Source organism: Anolis sagrei, chromosome 3, assembly GCF_037176765.1.
Source record: "Anolis sagrei isolate rAnoSag1 chromosome 3, rAnoSag1.mat, whole genome shotgun sequence".
In the NCBI taxonomy this organism is placed as follows: domain Eukaryota; kingdom Metazoa; phylum Chordata; class Lepidosauria; order Squamata; family Dactyloidae; genus Anolis; species Anolis sagrei.
This window is the reverse complement of record NC_090023.1, coordinates 39,303,675-39,327,090: the sequence shown is the minus strand read 5'-3', so window position 1 is coordinate 39,327,090 and position 23,416 is coordinate 39,303,675. Positions and strand designations below refer to the sequence as shown.

General features: G+C 39.3%; 1 protein-coding gene across 1 annotated transcript in view; it reads left to right on the top strand.

Moving 5' to 3' along the window:
- The window catches only part of GAP43 (growth associated protein 43), an 88,572-nt gene that overhangs the window by 26,227 nt on the left and 38,929 nt on the right, over positions 1 to 23,416 (top strand). Inside the window, exon 2 of the mRNA XM_060770788.2 lies at positions 20,482 to 21,094. Coding sequence (XP_060626771.2) covers positions 20,482 to 21,094 — 613 coding nt within the window. The remainder of the gene's footprint in view (positions 1 to 20,481; positions 21,095 to 23,416) is intronic.

The window sequence follows — 23,416 nt, the reverse complement described above, 5'->3', positions numbered from 1 at the left end:
TCCCTTCTAGTTAAAAATAGGTAGTGGTCTCAGTTATGCTGGAAGTTGAGACTAAAAGACTAAAAGGCACTGCTTACTCTTTTCTTATACACAGAACAAACTGTTTCTGAAAATGCTTGTTTGCCATTGCTTTTGTTTATGTTAGTGAACCAGCAAATACATTCAGATCACAGTGAAACTTGGTATTTGCTGAGGTTTGGTTCCAGGCCCTCTCATGAATACCAAAATCCACGAATGCTAAAGTTTTGCTTTTTGGAATTTTTTTTGGGGGGGTGTGTGTGTGGTATTTTCAAACTATTAATGGTTGAATCCTATTAATGGTTGAATCCTTCAACTATTAATGGTTGAATCCAAACTATTAATGGTTGAATCCTAGATGCAGAATCATTTGTACAGCGAGTTGAATATATGCTATTTATAAATTAGTAGCATGAGGGATCCAGGAATGTCTTTGGATCCCCTCATGCTACTCGTTAAAAAATAGCATTGAAGGGAGAAGTTGAGAAGCTGGAATGTGTCCAGAGGAGGGTGACTAAAATGATCAAGGGTCTGGAGAACAAGCCCTATGAGGAGCATCTTAAAGAGCTCGTCATGTTTAGCCTGAAGAAGAGAAGGCTGAGAGGAGTCATGATTAGGGTAATCTATCAATATGTGAGGAGAAGTCATAGGGAGGAGGGAGGAAGCTTGTTTTCTGTTGCCCTGGAGACTAGGATGCAGAACAATGGCTTCAAGAAAGGAGATTCCACCTGAACATCTACTATCCAATCCAGAGAGTAGCTGGAGGGATGGGGTTGACTTCCCAAGTAGTAATATATTATTGTGAGCAATCCTGTTGCAATGAAAACTATTTTGGGGTGACTTGATGGCCAATGAAGTTCCATTTGCTTTGCAAAAGACCTGCACCAAATGGAAATGAGACCTACTGGATCTGGCTTGCTAAGGCCCGTCGCAAACTCTGTTCCTGCGGGAGAAAACCTTGCTAGCAAGTCCCTGACGTCACGAGACTCCGCCTCTCTCCCCACCCCTTTCTCCGCCCCTTTCTCTTTGCCAGCGTGGTTTTTCCTTTGCTAGGGCAGCATTGCCCGCATTTTCTCTCAGTTGGCAGAATTCAACTGAGAGAAAATGCGGGCAATGCTGCCCTAGCAAAAGAAAAACCACGCTGGCAAAGAGAAAGGGGCGGAGAAAGGGGCGGGGAGAGAGGCGCAGGCTCATGACGTCAGGGACTTGCTAGCAAGGTTTTCTCCTGCAGGAACTTAGTTTGCGACGGCTCTAATATCAACACAACTGCTTGCACATTTTGACACCACCCCTCCAGTGATTTGATACAGGGACTATCTTACTGAACTATCCTGCACTCACTAATTTAAACTGTCCAACTTTGCCATACTTGTTTTTCTGCATTTGTACAGATGTGCAATTATATTTAAGACATGCAATTATGGTAATATGAACATCCTATCTATGCGTAGTTTGGCAAGTCACTATGTATGTGCTTTCAAATTGCCTGACGGCTTATGGCGAACCTATGAATATAATAGGATTTTCTTAGGGAAGGAATATTCTGAGGTGGCTTTATTTAGAGTGCTTCTACCCCGCCCTTCTCAACCCCCTAGGGGGGGACTCAGGGCGGCTTACAAAAGGCACAATTTGATGCCCAACAGTTCTCAAAATACAATATACAATTTACAATATAACGACGACAGTTATAACTAATTAAAACAGTCAAATTAAAACAACAGCAGCAATAAAATCATCTTGTGGTCAACGTTCGTCAATTCATAAATCCATAATCCATCCAGCATTGTCATTGTCCTTTCCTACTTTGGTCGCCATTGTCTTTTATCCATCTGCCAGCTTACCCAAAGGCCTGGTCCCATATCCAGGTCTTTAGTTTCCTTCTGAAAGAGAGGAGGGATGTTGATGACCTAATTTCCCTGGGGAGCACATTCCACAGGCGAGGGGCCACCATCGAGAAGGCCCTGTCCCTTGTCCCCGCCAGTCTCACTTGTGATAAAGGCGGGGCCGAGAGCAGGGCCTCCCCAGAAGATCTTAAACTCCGAGATGGGACGTAGAAGGAGATACGTTCAGACAGGTACGCTGGGCCAGAGCTGTATAGGGTTTTGTAGGTCAAAACCAGCACTTTGAATTGTGCTCAGAACTCGATTGGCAGCCAGTGAAGCTGACATAACAGGGGGGTGGTATGCTCCCTGTATGATGCTCCGGTGAGTAATCTAGCCGCCGCCCGTTGGACTAATTGAAGTTTCTGAACAGTCTTCAAAAGCAACCCCACGTAGAGCGCATTGCAGTAATCTATTTGGGATGTAACAAGAGCGTGGACCACTGTGGCCAGATCAGACTTCCCAAGGTACAGGTGCAGCTGGCGAACAAGTTTTAATTGTGCAAAAGCTCTCCCAGTCACCGCCGAGACCTGGGGTTCCAGGCTCAGCGATGAGTCCAGGATCACTCCCTTTGTCAGTTCCTTCCTCTGAAATATAGCATCTACCACACCTGGTATTCATTGGTGGTTTCCTATCAAAGTACTAACAAGGGCTGACCCTGCTTAGCTTCTAAAATTAGATGAGATCTAGTGCCTTTAGGTTATTTAGACCCTGGCAAGTCAATTGTATTATAAAAGAAAATATATTTTAGACTATCCTGAAAATAAAGAGGCTGAAAACTATTTAATTAATTAACCAGCCCAGGCAAAAGTCAAGGATGCCACATTGTAGTCAATGGACAAGTCTACACAAACAAGAAGTGGACACATCTCAAATCCAATGCTGGCTGTCCTCATGACATAGACTAACTTCTAGTGGGCACCCTGGGATTTCCTGTTTTAATCTGACTTTGCCCAGCTTTAGGCAAAGCTGTTGGTACTCGAGTTTGCTGGAAATTCCATAGCATCCTGGGGCTCTGCAGAAGTCCTTTCAGCTAGATTGTAACCTGTTTGGACCAATCTCCTGTCCTGATGGACACATCTTTATCTGATTTGATCAGCACATGGGAAGGGGATGGCTCGCTCCTACCAACTGTGGAGATTAGTATGAATGGGGTCACCAGATGTACTCCCCCTTGCTGGTCGTATGGGTGCCCCATTATGACTTCAGAGACATGACATGCAATAGTCTGGAGCTTGGTCAGAGCTCTATGGCTAGCAAGAAGCTGCGGTGGTGACATGGAGAATGAGGTGATGTTTCATTTTGGCTGGAAGATATGAATGCCAATGCAGTGTCATAGTGGGTTTGGCCTGGTGTATGTGTCTGCCAGTATGGTTGTGCTGGGAACAATCCAGAACATTGTTTGTTCCCAGCACATGTTCTGGATTGTTCATGGTTTAAGCAGCCAGTGTAGACTCGCCCAACAGTCCTATATTCCTGTTACTCCTGTAAATTATCAATGATACTATAATATTTTATGCCCATGTCTTAGCTATATTACTCATAAAGCTTTTTTTTTCATTTTTTGTCATATCAATTGTTTGAATTAGTTTGGAGCATGGAAGGGGATATATAGAAGGTTTGTTCTCTACAGCCTACCTTTCCCCCTTGCTCAGTATATTTGGCCATAGACACACTCCTGGCCGGGTAGTGACAGGGTGGTCATCCAGACTATTGCCTGGACTGGAGAATGGAAATAAATGTTGCCTAAAGTAGCAATGTATTAACACATCAGCATCCAAATCAATATCCTCTCTGACAAGGCTAATTCCATGGGGACATAATGCCGCCAGCCATGCTAGAAGGGAAAACCTGGCCAGTTAAGGGGAAACATTGTTATGGAGGTCCACAGGACCATAGCAGTCCAGGGATTAATGCTTCCTGTGTTTAGGACTCATTGGAAAACATGCCCTGGTATGTTCAATTTAAAAAAAAATAGAGAAGGCATTATCTTGCTTCAGAGTGTTTGTATCTTCTCCCCTTTTTATATTTTTAATCTTTTAATAATGTTTTTAAGTCTCTTTTCTAGCAACTTTGCTTTGGTCTGTTCTCTCTTTCATTATCCCTTTTCCCTTTTTATCTTTCCCTTTCATTCTTTTCCTTTATTCTGATTTTACCTTCTTTTGTTTCTGGTGTTTCTCCCTGTAACCACACCACTTCCTCTGTCATTCTTTCTTTTTCCTTGTTCAGGCCTTGATTTCAGCTAAGTGCAGCCTTTGCAAACAAGGAGGAAAATCAGGGTGTGGCAATTGCTTTTATGAATCCATGACAGAAGATAAAAACTTCTCACAGATTATGGTTGTTGCATACATAGAGCAAAAGAACCGGCTGCACTGGCTGAGTCCAACCAATCTTCTGCTTCCTCAGCCATTGGGAATTAACCAGCCTCCTCTTTCTTTAATTACTTGGGATGTTTGCTTGATTTTAACGAACCCGTAAACACCACCTCAGAAGTTAATTGCTCCTATTTCCAGTGACATAAATAATAAAGAAAAGCACGCATAAAGCAGGAGCTGGGGAGATGCTTTGCTGCACTCAGCATCTTCAGTTCATTAGATGGGGTGAATTTATAGTAATGCCTTCAGCAATGGTCACATACACTCTACTGTACCAAACAAGGTTCAAGGTGAAAGCAACCTAACTGGGTTTAGTGCCCAAGAAGAATTTCCGCACGTCTGTCTAGTATCAACTTTCTATGTAGACCGCCTTACCTTGACTGTTCTAAAGGCTTTGTATGTTTTGTCAGAAAAAAAAAGAAAGATGGATTGTTTTATGCCCTTTACTTTTTGATTCAGTTTCCTTTGTCTGAGCTCTTTATGTTTCTGGCTGCTTGATTTGTATTCATAGTGAGACATAGAAGTATGGCATGTATGTATGTCAATTATACATGAATCACACCGAGAAATGCTTTTCAGGCACCATTCCTTTCCCTTGGGATCTTGTGTCAATTCTTCTATTCATGTGGAAAACCAGAAGCCTCACTCATTTTCTCATACAGTGGACCCTCGGTCTCGCTGGGATTTCATTCCAGGACTTGCTGTGGATAACCAAATCCCTAGATGCTCCAGTTCCATTATATACAGTGGCATAGTAAAAGGCTGTCCCTTATGCAAAAATGGCATAATCAAGGCTTTTGGATGGGGAGGGAGGAATAATTTCCAGTTGTGGATAGTAGAATCCATAGATGAAGAATCAGTGGATACGGAGGGCATGTCTACACATTTTTCTTGGGTCTCTTCAGTCAAACCAACAGTACTATCTACCTGGATCTCAAGGCATTAGATTAGGCACGGGCAAACCTTGGCACTCCAGGTATTTTGGACTTCAGGATCTAGTGCAGGATAGTCAGAATCTAGTGTAGGTATGGGCAAAAGTTTGCCCATGACTGCACTAGATCCTGGCTGATTTTTAAAGTTAACTAGGGCTAGCTCTGGTTAGTACTTGGATGGCACCCTGCCAACAAATACCAAGTGCTGTGAGCTATATTTTAGGGGAAGGAATTGACACACCCACCTTTGGGGAGTCCTTGCCTGAGAAAACCCTATGAAATTTGCCATAGCTGGACAAGTGACTTCAAGACACTACACACATACAAATAAATAAGTAGCTTTTTGAGTCATTTTCTCTCAACAGTACTATTCTGGTGAGTTTGGTGCCTATATGTGACAAAATTCTATCCTAAATTTCTCGCTCAAACCACAACTTTCACTAAGACTTGTTATTGTCTTCCAGACTGACAGTTTTATTAAGATATTCACATTCTGGATCTCTTAATAAAACTGTCAGCTTGGTTTCATTGTCTTGTATTGAAAAAAGCAACGTCATATGGACCCAGTATCTTCTCATATGACTCCAAAAGTGAAGAACTGTAAAATATATGTTCCAGTGAAATTCATTCAGAGTAACAATGTTGGCTATACAGCAAAATACTACTACTACTACTACTACTACTACTACTAAGAATAATAATAATAACTTTATTTTTGTATCCTGCCTCCATTTCCCTAAAGGGACTCAGGGCAGCTTATATACGGCACAATGTTCCTAAAACAGCACATAGAATATACACACAATACAATATAAGATAAAACCAATAGCATATAAAACAATAATTTAAGCTCAAAACAGCACCCAAAAATCTATGGTGAGAACTGTCATAATACAACAAAATACAACAAAATCCAAACTCTTCAAAAGAGCAATACCATTAGTGGCCAACCAAAATACAGAAAATTTATCTTACAAGCTTTTGAAGCTTTACTGGCTTCTTGATTGGACAAAGATGTTAAAATCATAGAATAGAAAAAAGTGAAGATCTTAGATTCAGCAGGCCTACATTCTGTCTCAGATGTTACTCTGTTGTAACATCTGAGACAGAACATGTTACTGCGAGTGACTTTGCAATGATGCATAATCAATAATGAAATCTTTGCATCAGGTACTTATTCCATAATGGACAAAAAATTTTAAAGGGGAAAAGTTGCCTTGAGTATCTTATGGACTGAGGCCCTTTTCCCTAATTTTAACTTTGAAGCATTGAAAACAAAAAGCAGAATTTCCAGAGATGGTTGTGCCTTTGGGAGGACAACTGATTTTCCCCATTTTGTAAACTACACACACTTTAACATACAAGAATCCTGTTATTGCACTGCAGAATGGCAGGGATAGAAGCTGCTATTTTCTTCTGTCCTGGTGCCTTCACACTATTTAGCTGGGTTAAGTGAAACTGTTTTTGGTGCTAAATTGTTTCCACACCTCAGAAAGTGTGAAAATTCCCCCTGGCCCCACTTCACATGCCCGTGTCCTGCTAGCTTGGTAGGTATAGTTGACAGACTATTCTTCCTTTGCATTTCTGAGCCATTAAATTTCAGTTGTCTCTAGGCTTTACACATCACCTCTTTGATTTTCTCTTACATACCTGATATGGGGGAATTTATGCCTGGAGTGGAAAAAAATGCAGTTCTTCCACAAACCACTTGTCGCTCACCCTACTACTGGGCCAGTGGTTTGTTTATATGTCTGATCATGTGTATCAGACATATAAACATATTTAAATAAATGAGATCATAAACTTGAGTTAACTATTGTCTTTGTTCTTTTATGTCTTGCTGGTATGGCCATCAGAGAAGGTGCACAACTTTTCTTTGCATAGATTACTTTGATGTGAAGCTGTGTCAAGGGTCCAAACAAGGATGGTAAATTTAGTCTACCCATACAAGTTTGATCTTTAATCTTAAATAAATTTGGCCTTATAACAAGTAAAACTATGAGTCCATCTAATTTATTGACTGACAGCATCTTTGCAGCATTTCAGGCAGATAAAAAGGGATAGATTTCTTATTCAAGGAGAAGATAGACTCTGCACAGATTATATAATGTTCTTCCCTTACATTAACAGCTTGCTTGTCTAAGGCTGTCTCATGTTTGAAGGAGTCTTATATTTGAATGGTTGTCCTATCCAAGTTCAGCTGCAAAAAAAACAAAAAACCCAAAACAAAACATAAAAATAAGAACAGGGACCATAGATGGCACCAGAAAGTGAAAGGAAATCTACTCCTAGGAAGAGAAATTCACTCCTTTAAGAGTTATTATGAAGCTTTATCATCAATCTTTGTTTCTATGACAACCCAAAATAATCAAAATCCAATTGTCACAGGGACAGAAAGTGAAGAGAAATCATGTGATCAGGGGCACAGACAGCAAAACAAACACTTTAGGGTGTGTTAATCTTTCCCTATGCTTTCCAAAACTTTTTTAAAAATGGCTGGAGTTACACTTAAAAATGTACCTGTTCCAATTTACATCAAAATTAAACTTAAGAACAAACTACAGGACTTATTTTATTCACAACCTGGGGACTGCCTGGATTGCACTTTGATATCACTTAACTGTGATGGAATCCTGAGATTTGTAGTTTGTTGCGACACAGGAACTCTTTGGCACAGAAGGCTAAATACCTTCTAACACTACAACACCCATGATTCCACAGTATTGAGCTATGGCAGTCAAAGTGGTGTCAAACTGCATTAATTCTACAATGTAGAAACACCGAAGCCTAACTTTAGTGGGCTATGTTGTATTTCCATTGAAATCATTATAAGCCAATTTGGGTCTCGTATTCAGAGAAAGGCAGAATACAAATAAAAACAAACAAATTATAACAATTATTTCTGAATATGTCCCTATCAAAATAAATTAGCATAAGTTAATTTTGTCCACATCTGTGTTCTCTTTTGTCCTCTGTTTCTGCAATACATTGCCTAATTTTTGGTTTTGCATAAGTAGCCAGCCTTTTCCTACTGTTTACCAGAGTGAATGAACTGCCAATTCAGGAATTCATCCCAACAAGTTGCATCGAATTCTGGCTTCTTGCAGGCAATTATCCAGTATTAAAACAGATCACAAAAAAACAGTGACAAAAATTATGACAAAAAATGGAGACATTCTAGAGACCTTTGCAGGCAACTTAATGTTATATGCATCTCTGTTTTATTACAAAAATACCAAAATATACAGAAATTTAACTTCATTTTTTTTAACTCAACATAAACAAACTTTTAAATATTAAGCACTAAGAATAAAAACTAGCTGGTCTGGAGACATTCTGATTTACACTTTTATCATCAACTGCTACCCAATTGCACTTAATGGAAATACAGGTATATCACAGTTAATGAAATAGATGTGTCCCTGGGAAGTGGCATTATTAGGAATGTGTGGACCATACTGGGTGACACTATCAGAGAAAATAACACCCAAAATGATTCTCCCAGCTTTTTGGTTGCAAAAGAACATTTCTCTCTCCAACACTGGCATCTGCTATGTGTATTGACAGACCCAGAGGAGAGGGGAAGGAGGCAGCAGTTGTCCCCAGTGTATGCACAAAGCCACATCATAGATCGGCTTGAGGGTTTTCCTGCCTTTTTCCCACTTGACAGGTTCGGTTCTGGTTGGTCTAGTGGCAGCTGCATCATCAAACACTACCAGGGTGGGCAACATGGTGACCCACAAAGACAGCCTGGTCACTGCAGTGGTGAATGGGATGGGGGCCAGCCACTTTTTCTCCCTTCTCCATCTCCGACTCCATCATTTTGACAATATGTGCTCACTGCATCTCCCTTTTCTATTCTTTCTTGTTGCAGGATGACCAATCTCACCCGCTTAGCAGTGGGTGATGACACCATGACTTACTACATTGAGTGACACTATGTGAAGTGGTGTGTTGTTCCTGAGTATTCCTTTTTTTAAAACAGAAAACTTGTTACCAGAGCTAGATTTAAGTGGAAATAAAAGGGATATGTTCTTCCAGCATAAAAGAAGAGCAGCTTAACATGTAGCAGACTTTTTAAAATCCAAAATTAAAAACATGCCCATGGGAAATGAAACAACCAAATTAGATATGCCTTGCAGAATTGAACAAAATCATTTTGAACTTTTTAGAAACCACTTGAAGGCAGCTTTCAAAATGCTTTCAGAGAAAGATTTTCCCCCCTGCCAACATAGTTTTCTTATGATTTCAGTTTTGGAGGTGAAACTTATAAGCTTGGAGGGTAGCTGGTGAAGTTGCCTTATCTCTCTGTTTTCCTGTTCACACATGCTCAGCAAACAATTCTGAAGGCAGCTGCTGTTTATCTTGCCTGCTGAAGGCAGACACACAGGTTGAGTTGAATCTCATTATTTCCCAGCTCAAGCTTTATTGCACTCTTTGCTGCAGTTTGTTTTGCAGCAACCTGACACTGTAAGCCATGCTTTCTCCTTGCCCTTCTTCACTAGTCTCTTAATGTTGATGATAAAAACCCTTCTAGCCAAACAGAGGATGGGTAGGCATAAAAAGATTTTGTAGAAAGAAGCTTTCTATCAGAAGCTTGTTAACAGGGGTACACCTGTGACAGGAATTGAGCCTAGAGTCATTTCAGTGCAAAACACATAGTCATCTACTGACATATGGTTCTTTCTGTATTTAAATGTAAGACTCTGCATAGAAATGGAGGGATACAGAAAATAGAGCCACATTCCACACAAAGCTACTTATACCAACAAGTTCTTACATTGACTCCCAGATAAATGTTTATAGGATTGCTGCCTAAATCGATTACCCTATGTATAAATCAAAGGCAGATTTTGGTTCCATAATTACAAATTTTGATATGATCCATGGATATGTTATTCCACATAGAGGAGAAAGCAGTTCAGTGGGACAACCACCTCTGGTCATCACCACAACCGTTTTCCAACTCCAGCAAGACCAAATGTGATACCACAGTGGAGAGAGTTAGAGGTGGTCACTGCCTCTTTTAGTTTCTCCCAAGATGTACTAAGCTCTTACCAACTCTATTTAGGGAAGAAGATAGTTCTTTTTTTAAAAAAATAAATAGTTATTGTACACTACTTACATTGACCTGTGGATAAGTCAACCTCAGTTTTTGGACTATTTTTAAATTGATATTTTTAGACTAAAATATAAGGATATACATTACTCCTTTTTTCACACATAAACAAACCAGGGACCACATGGCATGGGTGGCCAGTTTTCTGCATCTAGCTACTTTGACTATAGCATATCATTAAAAAAAAACTTGTATAACCCAACAAAATTGAAACTGAGCAAAAAAAAAAAATAGAAGGAAAAAGGTTATATGTGTGTTACCTATTTAAAAACCTATTTTTTATTTACTAAACAAAGAAAATTCATAAAATAAAATTATGGGGGGTGGCATACATAGGAGTCTGTGGGAGGATGGAGCCACAAAAATGGTGGGCCATTATTTGTCCTCCTCAGCTATAAGGCATCTGAAGTATTTTCTAGAACTATTTTGGAATATTGCATCATATATGAAGGTTCACACACACACACACACTGTAGAAACTAAATCCAAAATAATTCTTAGAAATTCCCACATTGTCTTCTTTATCTGATCAGGTTTCTTATTTTCTCAAAACTTGCAATTTAACGATCCTGTTGTTTCAAAGCACCTGGTACCCTCACATTCTTTTATCTATATCTAACATTTCCCCTAAAAATCGTACTAAAGCAAGTCTGGGGAATCTCTGGCTCTCCTTATGTTAATGGACTAGAACTCTCATCATACTTGTGAAAAAAGATGTCAACCAACAACGTGTGAAGAGCCTTAAGAGTCCTACCTCTGCACTGAAGTTTTATAAAATCTAAAAGACTGAAACTAGAAAGCCAGTCCTCTAACAGTAGCTGAAAGTGGCTGTGCAGTATTGGCATAATCATTTTTTCCCTACTGAAATGGAGAAAGAGTAACTAGACTATGTCTACCTCCCTTAGTGATGGCAATAAGAGATTCATTCTTCTTTATATTCAAGGAATGATATATACAACTTGACATTGTCCTCCACTCCTAATTCAAGGGAAGATGGTCCTGATTATCTTCAATTCCCTCTAGTACTACTTGGGATTGAAACACATTGATGCCTTCCCCCACTGACCCTGAATTAACCACTGATTGCAAAGATGTCATGCTCCAGTGCCCTGGGCATTCTTAACGCAATGTAGGGAAGACAATGGAAATAGACTGGAAATTATTGCTGCATTTCAGTATGTGGAACAATGCAGGTACACCCAAGAGACTATGATGTGGAAGGGATGATGGCAGAATGGAGACTGCAACTGGGGAATTTTTGACAAGTAATTATTGACTTTGATACACATATTCCATGAACAAGAAGGAGGGGAAAAAAATAAGATGACAGTAATTATACAGTGTAGGTCAGGGAACTGGATGAATTGTGCAAATCCAGTACCTTGGCCAACAAAGAATAAGTTGTTTTGGTAGAGATATAGGGAATTATATACAAGAAGAATTTTCTTTTCAATGGAGAGCAGAAAGGACTCTGGAGAATATATGTAATGTGTTTTTGTCTCAAAGATCAATAGTAACCTTCCCTTTGAGGGCTTCCAAAACTCAGTATATGAAACTGCAGATTTTGCCACTCTAGTGTTTTCCTTTTTTTTCTCTAGTTTTACTTTAACTTTATTTTACACTTCAGGCTCATAAAGTATAACCTTAAAAGTTCAAAAAGATTATTTTTGAAAGCCTCAAGCGAATGACTATTTAAAGAAAAGGTGTTGAGTGGGGAGTATGACTCACAATTTTTGTACTGAGAAGTCCTCTGGTGTACTAAATATGGAGTACATACCGACCAGTATTTAATTCCCTTTGTCTTACATCTGAGATGATTCAATTGATGTTCTATTTTCATGACTCTGCTAAATCAGTTTCCAAAACATGAAAATATGTGATCTTGATTTCTTCAGTACCAGTTCTTTAGAGTTCCAATGGGCCAAATAATAAGCTAAATCTGAGGAGATAATGTGTGGTTCACTAATCTAAGATGCTTTGATTTTAGTAATGTTCATATTTTAAAGCACAAATTCTTTCCATCTGTTTCTGTCTCTATGTGTTATTTTATTTAAAAAAGTAGTTCTCACAAAGTCCTAACACATTTTATATGCTATTTCCACAATGCATATTTTTGTCACTATTTCCCCCTAGCATATGTCTTTTTATGTCATTTCTCCTAAAATATGCATTTTATATGCTTTCTTTTTAAAGTCAGAGAAATACATCAGAAAAAAATCAAACATAATTATATTCTGGTTCATGATTTGATTTGAGAAGTGTGATTAACTCTGCTCTGATTTCTTTTCTGTTGCTATACCACTCCTCCTTCTCCCAAGATCCCCAGATATCACTAGCTTTATTTTCATCTAGCTGAATTCTATTCTGAAATTGAGAACTACAGCATTTTTTCCCTAGGTAATTAAAAAAAGAAAGCAGGGAAGGATACTCTTGTCTTTCTAAGACTAATAATCTTGAAGCATCTGAGAAAGTTGAGTGTTGTACAAATTAGAGCTCATACTGAAATAAATGCTAGGCTTCAAGACAATGCATGTGTATGCACGTATATGCATGGATAGAACAGGCTAATGAGGCAAAACTTTTGAAAATCCCTTCTACACTAACTAGAGATTTTACTCTCCAATAATTTGATTCTAGAAGGAAGCAGCAAAACTATTTTTTGAAAACAATCCTTTTTGCTAAGACCTTTCATAATTTGGGACTTATTCAGTGCAAAATTTTCATGTATAAATTAAAAACGTTTGGTCAAAATATTGCCCCCCAAAATCTGGGTTGACATATCCACAGGTCAGTGTAAGTACTCTACCATAACTTTTATCAAAAAAAGGTAACCATCTCCTCTGAGTGGAGTGGTGAAAGATGTGAGCATAGGCTGTCCCAGAAGATCCTAAAAGAAGCACAATTTCTGCCCTTTTTGAATGCCTGGGTGGGAAATTGGGGGTGAACAGTAATGGCTAGCCCCCTGAAGCAGCAACGACACTTTTCCCTGTGTGGAATGATCCTTGACTTATCAATAGGTGATACATAAATCCATTGCCCCAAAACTTGCCCATGGCTTAGACAAGATGTTGATCTATACATGAGCATTTACACAAGTATTTTTCTGCAGAAAACAACATCTTTCTGTGCAAAAAGCAACATTTCCTTCATTGAACATAATAGTATAATTGAATATTATTTTCTGTGTAGAGCATGCTGTTTCCCTGCATCAACAATAGTGTTCCCTAAGGAGAAAATGCTGTAATGGGGACTTATGTACAAAATCCGCACCTTATTTTTTGTGTGGAAAACATAATCACTTCTGTAGGTAACAATATGTTCCAAGGCATAGTATTTATTATTTATTTATTTATTATTTATTTATTTCTTTCATTTGTTAGCCGCCGCTCTCAGCCCTAGGGCGACTCGCGGCGGCGTACAGTACCAAAAGGACACTTTACAAAAGGATCAAACAACAATTAACAACACAATACATACATCAACATACTAAAAATCCGCTGCGTCATATTTATGGAATCATAGTCAATCTCGTCGTCGTAGTTCAATCCGGTTGTCATTATCCGTAGCATAGCACTTAGTTGAAAGCCTGCTCGAAGAGCCAGGTCTTCAGGCCCTTACGAAAGGCCATGAGGGAGGGGGCCTGTCTGACATCAGCAGGGAGGGAGTTCCACAGCCGGGGGGCCACCACCGAGAAGGCCCGCTCTCTCGTCCCCGCCAGACGTGCCTGTGAGGCAGGCGGGACCGAGAGAAGGGCCTCCCCGGATGATCTCAAGGCCCTCGTGGGCTCGTAGGCCGAGATGCGGTCTGCAAGGTATTTTGGGCCGGAACCGTTTAGGGCTTTGTAGGATAGCACCAGCACCTTAAATTGGGCCCGGTAGCGAATCGGCAGCCAGTGGAGCTGGGACAGCAGGGGCGTTGTATGCTCTCTGCGTCCTGCTCCCGTTAACAACATGGCTGCCGCGCGTTGGACTAGCTGCAGCTTCCGGGCCGTCTTCAAGGGCAGCCCCACGTAGAGAGCGTTGCAGTAGTCGAGGCGGGATGTGACCAAAGCGTGTACCACCGTGGCCAAGTCAGACCTCCGAAGGTACGGGCGCAGCTGGCGCACGAGCCTAAGCTGTGCAAATGCTCCCCTGGTCACCGCTGAAACCTGGTAATAGTAATAGTCCTACTTGCTGAACAGAGCTTTCTTTCATCTTCAAGAAACAGGTTTTTCAGACACTTTTCAAATACTTTTAAATATATTTTCCTTTACTACATGAAGGCAGCTCTGGTCCTTTGCTTCCCTTAAACTTCTCAGTAAGGGAAAAGAAGACATTGCTTGTTCAGGGAGAATGACTTGAGAAGGCTTTGAAAAAGACTGATCTGTATCCCTTCTCTGTTTTTTCCACCAATGTCATACCACCAACACTAAAGAGCATTACACGCTTTTCAGACAGTGGAAGAAACAGTCACTCTGAGATAAATTTGCCAGATTTAACAGTGTCTGATCCAGAAATACTGGCAGGTAGCAGTTGACTGCCCCTAAGTCAGCAATGATTGAGGGAGAAATGCAGAACCATGTCCTTGCTGTGAAGCAACATTAAAGTGTGGACTGAGAAGGTCAGCATGAATATACCTGCTGACACACCATCTGGGATGGTTTTACTCTTATCAGCAGGAGTCAGTTCCAGAAAGTAGGTTGGAAGATTTCTGTTCAGCCCCATTGTATTTGAGCTGTGGTGCTTCAAGGGTTTTGAGGTTATCGGTGCTTTTTAACTTCTATGTTATAGATGAGCAACTACTGCAAATGAGCATTTAATTTTCTGCCCCTTATACTCTATTGTGGCTGTATTGACTGCCCTCAATCTTTCTTAAAAAAAGAAAGAAAAAGAACTTGTGGCCCATAGACCTCTGTTGTTGTTGTTGTTGTTGTTGTTGTTGTTGTTATACCTCTCTTAATAGAACAAGGTGAAGAATAACAACAGATTAAAAAAGAACACATAGCATCTGTTTAAACACATAAATTTAAAAGAACATATAAAACAAATACATTTTGAAATCATCAGTCCATTCTTAAAAATTCCTAATTTAAATGCATCCGGATAGGCCTGCCAGAAGATGTTCAATGTTTCCGGTCTCTCCTGCCTGTGTTTAAAAGGTGAATTAACACTCTCGGAGGCTCCCATTCACTATTTTTTCCACCTGGAACAATTGTGACCCAGGGTGCGGAAGGTGGGCTGAAGATTAAAGAAAGGGGAAGCAAATAAAATCATTTGAAATATGGTGCTGGAGGAAAGTTCTATGGATACTGTGGACTGACAAAAAGAAAAATGCTTAGTAAGCAGACACTACTGAGACTGGAAACTAGTTTTCTTGCTGCATGTGTTCCTTCCTTTGAATGCTATTTTGCTGCTTATTGGCAGCGGGTTGGACTAGATGGCCCATGAAGTCTCTTCCAACTCTATGATTCTTAGCTTGTCCAAAGCCTGCTTCAGCTTTGCCATGAGTTTTTGCAGTATTACAAAACCTGATTACAATATTAATATTAAATATTAAACCTGATTATAATATTAATAGGAAGATGCACTTTCATCAGCATGTCTTACCCAAAGGCTTGTGAATTATTAAGAGAAAAGAAATACTTATATCAACTAAAAACGAAACCTTAAAATGGCATATATCTCTGAGTAAAAGTCAGAACAGAGCTTATCTGGCATTTAAGCTCTAGCCAGGAGACCCTTAAATCGATTTAGTGCTTGAAGATAGCTTATGCCTTGCTCTAGACATGTGCTGTCACTGCCTACTATAGGTCAGTTTAATCTAAACTTAAGGCACTTCTTTGATAAATAAATCTCTTGACTGTAGAAAGGACACATTTCAAGGCATTAGCACATTACTGGGGGAAATATATTCTGGTCATTTAATTTATTTTGCATCTTTAAAGTCTCTCTTCAGCGGTGCTTGTAGAGTGATGTAGAATAAAATTTAAAAATCTACAGTTACAACTGTGAGCCATCAAAATCTCAGTACAGCAAGACATAGTGGAACTACAAAATGAATTGCAATGACAGTATAAACATTGTTCATCAGTCTAAAACCTCTTGGGAAAAAAACATGGTTTCACCTGGTGAGAAAAGGAACAAGGATGCAGCCAGGTGCACCTTTCCTGGAAGTGGAATTTCTGAGACTGACAGCGCTACAAGACTTTGTGTCAGCATCCACCACATTTCAGAAGGCAATGTGACCCAGGTCAGGCATCATTGTTGTAATGTGTCTTCAGGTTGACTCTGACTTATGACATCCTTGTCAAAGGCTTTGCCTGGAAAGATCTGTCCAGAGAAGGTTTACCATTTCTTTGCTCTTAGGCTAGGAGGGTGTAACTTGTCAGAGGTGCATTTTCATGGCTGAGAAGGAAATTGAACCCTTGTTCCAAGTGTCTGAGAGTGCATCTGCACTGTAAAATTAATGCACCATGACATCACTTTATTTGCCATGCCTCAATGTTATGCTATCAGTTGTAGTTTGACAAGGTCTTCAGCCATTTTACAACAGTGACGCCTGCCAAAGAGTGCTGACACTTCCCCAAGCTACAAATTCCAGGATCCTATAGCATTGAGCTATTGTAGTGGTGTCAAACTACATTAATTCTGTGCAGAGACTCCCTTGGTCCAACTACAAGTTCACTCTAGTTCTCTTGTGAGATATTATCAACCATCTGCCCCAGAGTGTGATGGAGGCTCCTTCTTTGGAGGTTTTTAAACAGAGGCTAGATGGCCATCTGTCAGGGGTGCTTTGAATGCAATATTCCTGCTTCTTGGCAGGGGGTTGGACTGGATGACCCATGCGTTCCCTTCCAACTCTATGATTCTATGATTCTATCAGTCAATGAATGTAAATGGAACAGGTGTGAAAGTGGAATTCCAGAGGTTGAGAAGAATGAAACACACTGCCTAAATTTGATGGCCAATTATATACAATTGGATGGGTTAAGGAGGCTACTTAATCATGGTTAGCAGAGAGAGCAGATGTGTTATATTTGAATGTGCTAATTTAGAGGTAAAAGTTCATCTTGAGAAATAATTTTTATAATTAGAACAGAAAAGAGTACATTTTGCCCTAGTGACAAATACTGTAATCAGGAGACCTGTGTGTGCCTGCTCTCCTGGTGCCAAAACAGAATGGAGAAGGATTATCAAGCGTGCTCCTTTTCCTAAGCATGTCCTTTTTCCAGAGTTAAAAGTTCTATCTGAGCTGATTTTTCTAATATCACATTTCTCCTGCCTGCAAATGCCATCTTCTCATCACTGCATTTCCATTGAGAACACCTCACAAGGCTAAGTCAGAAACACTGGGTTGAAGAGAGCCAGTATTGGCAATCTCTTCAACCTATCACTTCTGGACTGAGCCATGTGAAGGGCTGTAGAGGTAGCTGAAAGTGGAGTAGGTGCATGAGTGAGTGAAACACCACAGGTGGAAGGAGGGGCATGCGGGGGTGAAGCTGTTGTTTGAATAGCACTACAAGACATGTGAGACTTTTCTGTGATAGCTAGACTGTTTGCATCAGGGAAGCTGTTTTCTTCGTTGGCTATACTGTATGCAAATAATCTGCGAGCAGTATATTTTTCATCACATAATAGTCACACCCCTTTTTTTCAGCCAAAAAGTATACAATCAGACTATTATGTCATGAAATATGCTAAAAACACCAAAAGTAAATAATGCTATCTGACAAATAGCATGCAGTCTATATATAAGCCCTACATATTATGGTTTGGTCCAGTGGGTGGGAAGACTCTACAGATGGGGATTTTCTTACTAGTTGAGTTCAGAAAGAGAGAGAGAGCAGGAAAGGAGAGGAACTGGAGTTGCCAGAGGTAAGAATTAGGCCCTTTTCATCTTAAATAAGTTAGTAGGATTTTGATTTATGTATTTAAAGGTGGACAAAATGGTAAATTGTTAGAATCGAATTTATGTTATGCATGTCCACCTAATTGAAGCTTTAAGGTTTGCCTCCCATATTACTGAGATATCTATAATGTTGAGAAACAGATCTAGGACAGTTTTACAACCAAGTCCCACATTGGAACCTCATTGCATACAAGTAACTGAAAGAAATTTGACAAGTTTTCCATTAATTATTTAATCCCTTGTATTTTTTAAAAATAATCTGGACATTGAGATTTTGTTTGCAATATATTTACAATTGACATGTATGATAAAAGGTACATGTGAATAATAACAAATATTTACTCTCTGTCTTTGTGTGTTATGTTCCTGTAAAATGAAACTTCCCATGCTTCAAGATTGGTAAATAAAATTGTAATACATTTAATAAGAAACATTTGGAAATTGTGGACTAGCTCTCTGGGGCTATGGTGAAATCATCTTTTGTGATTTTCAAAAATGTCAGTTACAGGATGCATCAAGATGGTGATGGGAGAAGATGAGGAAATCATTTCATAAATTTATAATAATCTTTGTGGGGTTTTCCCCTATGTGAGCTGTTAGTATTTTAGAACTAAGAAAAGCCAAGGAATAAGATGACTGTGGGGGAGGTTTCCTACAAATCATTTTGACAGGGTTCGCTGGCAAGGGGGAAAAAAACCACTGCACAATATTTGCAAATCCTTATGTGTCTTCTCCACAATATTTTTCTGTTGCAACAAACAAAACTTAATGAAGTTGTACTGAGAAATAACACAGAACATCTTTGAAATATGAGCATTCATACAGTGCATTCCTAAACAATTTTGCTCCCCTTCCCCATTCAATGTGACTTCATTTCAAGTAAATGCATATGAGATTATAGTCTGAGGTGGAAAATGAATAAATACGTTCAGAAAGTAATTTTGTTGAAGTAAAATCGTCTTATTTGTTAGCCACAAAGTTAAGAAATAAGATGCCAACACTAATAGGAATTCTTTCATCTGTCACAATTAAGAAACTCTTCCATCTATCACATCCATGAGAGTGCAAAGAAACTGTGTTGTTGTGAGTGCAAAGAAAATTTGGTAGTATATTGGCTCATTGTGCTTGTGTAAATGTAATCTACACTGACCATTTAATACAGTTTGAAGCTACCTAGCTTCAAACTGTGATGGCTAGACTTCAAATGCCCATGATATCGAGTGAAAGAAAACCTGTAATGCACATCAGTGCTCTGTGGTTTGTGCAAACGCCATCTGGGAATCCAGGATTTCCTATATAATCATCTGCACATTGAAAGCACTTTATGCAATACTGGTTTGAAACTACATTAAATGGTCAGTGTATGTGGCCCCATAGTTCAACTGCGCTTACTTTTAAAGAATCATGCATCGTGGATTGTACCTTGATGTTAGGTGATAAAGCTTCTTAATATAAACTACAAGAGTTGGCACTTATCTAGCCAGTATCCTATGCTAGAGCAATATATGGCTTCATAAAATATGTATCAAACAAGAGAATGACACTTTAAAATTTAATTTCATCATAACTTGGTCATAATGCAGAAATCCCATTGATTTCTGCAATCTCACACCTTTAAGCTACAGTGTGATATTTCAGAAATCAGTGGGAACAGTCTTATGTTTATTCAGGTGACTGTCCCATTTTTTAAGTATCCTTTGTTCTGTCAGATCACACTCTTAGGCACATGTGTTTAGAGTAAGTTGCAATGAATACCATCACTGCTATATTTAGGAGAATAACAGCATAATTCAACGTATGTCTGCTCAGGATTAAGCTCTATAGACATTGCTGTGACTTTCTCCCAGGTAAGTGTGTATAGGATTGCAGCTTATAAAGTATTGGTATCCTACTTCTTTATATCAATGTGATAGAAATACATCTCAATCCTTATTTATGAAATTTTCAGTTTGGATTTTTACATAGTTTAAATTGTCAAGCATTTATATGTATGAAGTTGACTTAGCGTATTAAATATGAGATAGAAGTGACACATCTGACTTTGATATTTTATTTTATCTTGAGCTAGTAGGAGGTTTGCATACTTATGAACTTTGATTGTTGCACTCAGTCCAACAAACAAGAAATATGAAAGTCTGGATGACTCTTTTCTTCTCATTACACCAATGTCTCCCTTGCAAGTTGCTCTCCCAGACACCTAACTAGCTTACAATGGATATGTTTGCTTGAGAGATTTTTAATTTCCTCCCTTCTATTTTTCCCCTTGAAAGGTTGAAAAAAATGATGACATTGACCAAAAGATTGAACAAGATGGCATCAAACCGGAAGATAAAGCTCATAAGGCAGCCATCAAAATTCAAGCTAGCTTCCGTGGACACATAACAAGGAAAAAGCTCAAGGGAGAGAAGAAGGGAGATGCCCAAACTAATGATGTTGAAGCTGGTGAGAAGAAGGAGGAGCTCCTTGCCAATGGTCTGCCCGATGGCAAAGCTGCTATTACAGAAGCTGCTCCAACTGAGAATGCACTGCCTGCAGATGGCAGCAAAGGGGGAAGCACCCCAGCGGATGAGAAGCAGGGAGAGGGCAAGGCTGACACTGGTTCAGAAAAACCTGCCCCAAAGGCCACTAGTCCTGCTGCCCCATCAGAGGAAAAGCCCACTCCCACTGCTGCAGAAACGGAAAGTGCCACTAAAGCTTCCACTGATAATTCACCATCCTTGAAGGCCGAGGAAGCCCAAGTCAAGGAGGAACCTAAACAAGCCGATGTGCCTGACACTGCCACCACTGCCGTTACACCCACTGCTGCAGAGGATGCTACTGCCAAGGCAACAGCGCAACCCCAAACAGAGTCAGCAGAGAGTAGCCAAACTGAAGAGAAGACAGGTATGATAATATTATTGAGGAGGAAAGGGGCCTTAGCATGGATCTAGACTAGTGAGGGTAAGCTGGGAGATGTGGAGTAAGGAAACCCACTGTTTTTTATTTGGGGGGGGGGGGTTGTATGGAAATGGTGCAGGGGTGGCTTTGGGCGGGGGTAGGATAAGCAACCACCTATTATAAATGAAAGATAGGAATAGATCTATTATCTTAAAAACAATCATCTGTATGTGATGGGATCAACCATTTTGGGTACTCTACACTTATTGTAGAATTCATAAGCAGATGTCATTCATAAGAAAAGAAAACTTATGTTTAAACATTGTGAGAAATGTATTTCAAATTCTGTAAGGGATTTTTTTCTTCTTCTTTGTACATTATGTTCTGACAATGAGAGATTTGATTAGAGTCTGGTTATCTATGGCAAGGTATGCTGGCTGTCAAAGTACATTTCTGGCCACCTAGCTGCACTTTAAAATGAGTAAAATGATTAGAGAACACACAAATTCACCATTCCTGACCAAGGAAATTGCCTGACCACCATTCTTGCAATGTGAGGTTGTGCAATTAATAGGAGCAAAAAGTAAGGAGAAGGTATTATAGTGAGAGGGTATTACCATGAAAGGGTGGGACAGGCCCAAAGGCTTTAGTGTGAGATAATGTGGAAAAAAAAATACAAAACCTGAGCTGAAAATGGGAATCTTCTGTGTGGGTATGTATGTGTGAGAGATCTTCAGTAGTAGCTTAAATATTAGTCATTACCTTTCTCCAGAAACAATTATATTCAGGGTGAGGAAGTGGACATCCAAACATTCTAACAGGGTTTTCAGTACCACCTACAATGACAAGAAATAAGGTTGAAACATGAAAATCAAACTGAAGTAAAAACAATATATAGTCAACCATTACTATCCACTGGGGTCTGGTTCCAGGACTCTGCACCATGGATACTAAATTTATTGGAAGCCCAAATCCCAGTATATACATGGCATAGTAAAATATATAGAATAACAAACAACTCAAATGAGTGCCAGAGAGAGCTTGAGGATCTGTGAAATGGCAGAAGGCAGAATATGTCTAATCTTAGCATAGTGCTCAGCACACAGAAAAATTAAGGTTTGCTTTTATGTTTAATTCATAGATATGGAACTCATGACCATATAGATATATGTCTGTATAGATAGATTATGACTCTCAGACTACATATCCTATGCTTCTGGCCTCTTCATTTATAAACATTTATGTACCCTGGATTTAGGGTATACTAATGCCAAATAGTGATAATCAAACCATGAAAGATCTGGAGTTCTCAGGCAATTGAAGAGTAGCCAAAAACTGAGAATGATGCATTCTCTGTGGATGACGCTTTCTTTGGCTTTATTTCAAATGACTTTGGTGGAGATGGGCCAGGAATGATTTTGAATCAGTTTCTGCCAAAAGGGTCTGTAAATCTCATGAGAGAGTCATGTCTCCTCTAACATAAAAGTAGGAATCTAAAACTTTGGGATGAGCTGATTAAGATATGGCATTTGGGCCTCCATCCAGTTTGCTAGCTCTTACTATAATAGTCCAATTGATTCAGTGGTGAAATGGTATGACAACCCTTATGTAAATATCATTGATTCAGTTGGACTAATCTAGTAATTGGAATCTATATGTTGTATGTATAATTGTATTGACAATTCTGTTTCTGGAAACACTTGTTTTAAGAAGATTTTGGGATTCTCTTGGATTGTACAGGGAAAGGAAAGGAGGACATTGTGACAAAGATGCTTGGGACTATTATAATAAATTTTCATGATGACAGAAGCTGTAATTCCCATTATCTCTGTGCATTCCCATTAAACAGTGCAATTGTGCTAAACAAATGGGATGTAAAATATGGCCTCCAAGGAAACATTGTTAATGATTCACCCTCCTCAAGCACATCAAGGCTTGCATGATTTCAGTGTTTCATTGTGATTTTTTTAAAATGGGCAAATGGACATAAAGAGGTTTGATCTATAACTATTACAGTGGCATTATAAGCAGTCATAGAAGATCCTATGAGTGCCAGTTATGATGTGTAGCATCAAATATAAATTCCATGTAAGTCAAGTGTAAATATCTCACATTTTTGAGCCAGTATGATGGTATTAGACCATGTCCTCATATCAGTCCTGATATGGCAGAACAGTTTTGATCAATCTTCTATCATCTCACTTTTTCAGCTGCTTTTAAAATGTTCTCATTTTTCTCTCTTCTCATTGCCCCCTATTGTTGGAAACTGAGCTCAGAATCCAAACATAGATTCCATTCAACTAAATTAGCAGAAATTGCCCTTGCCCA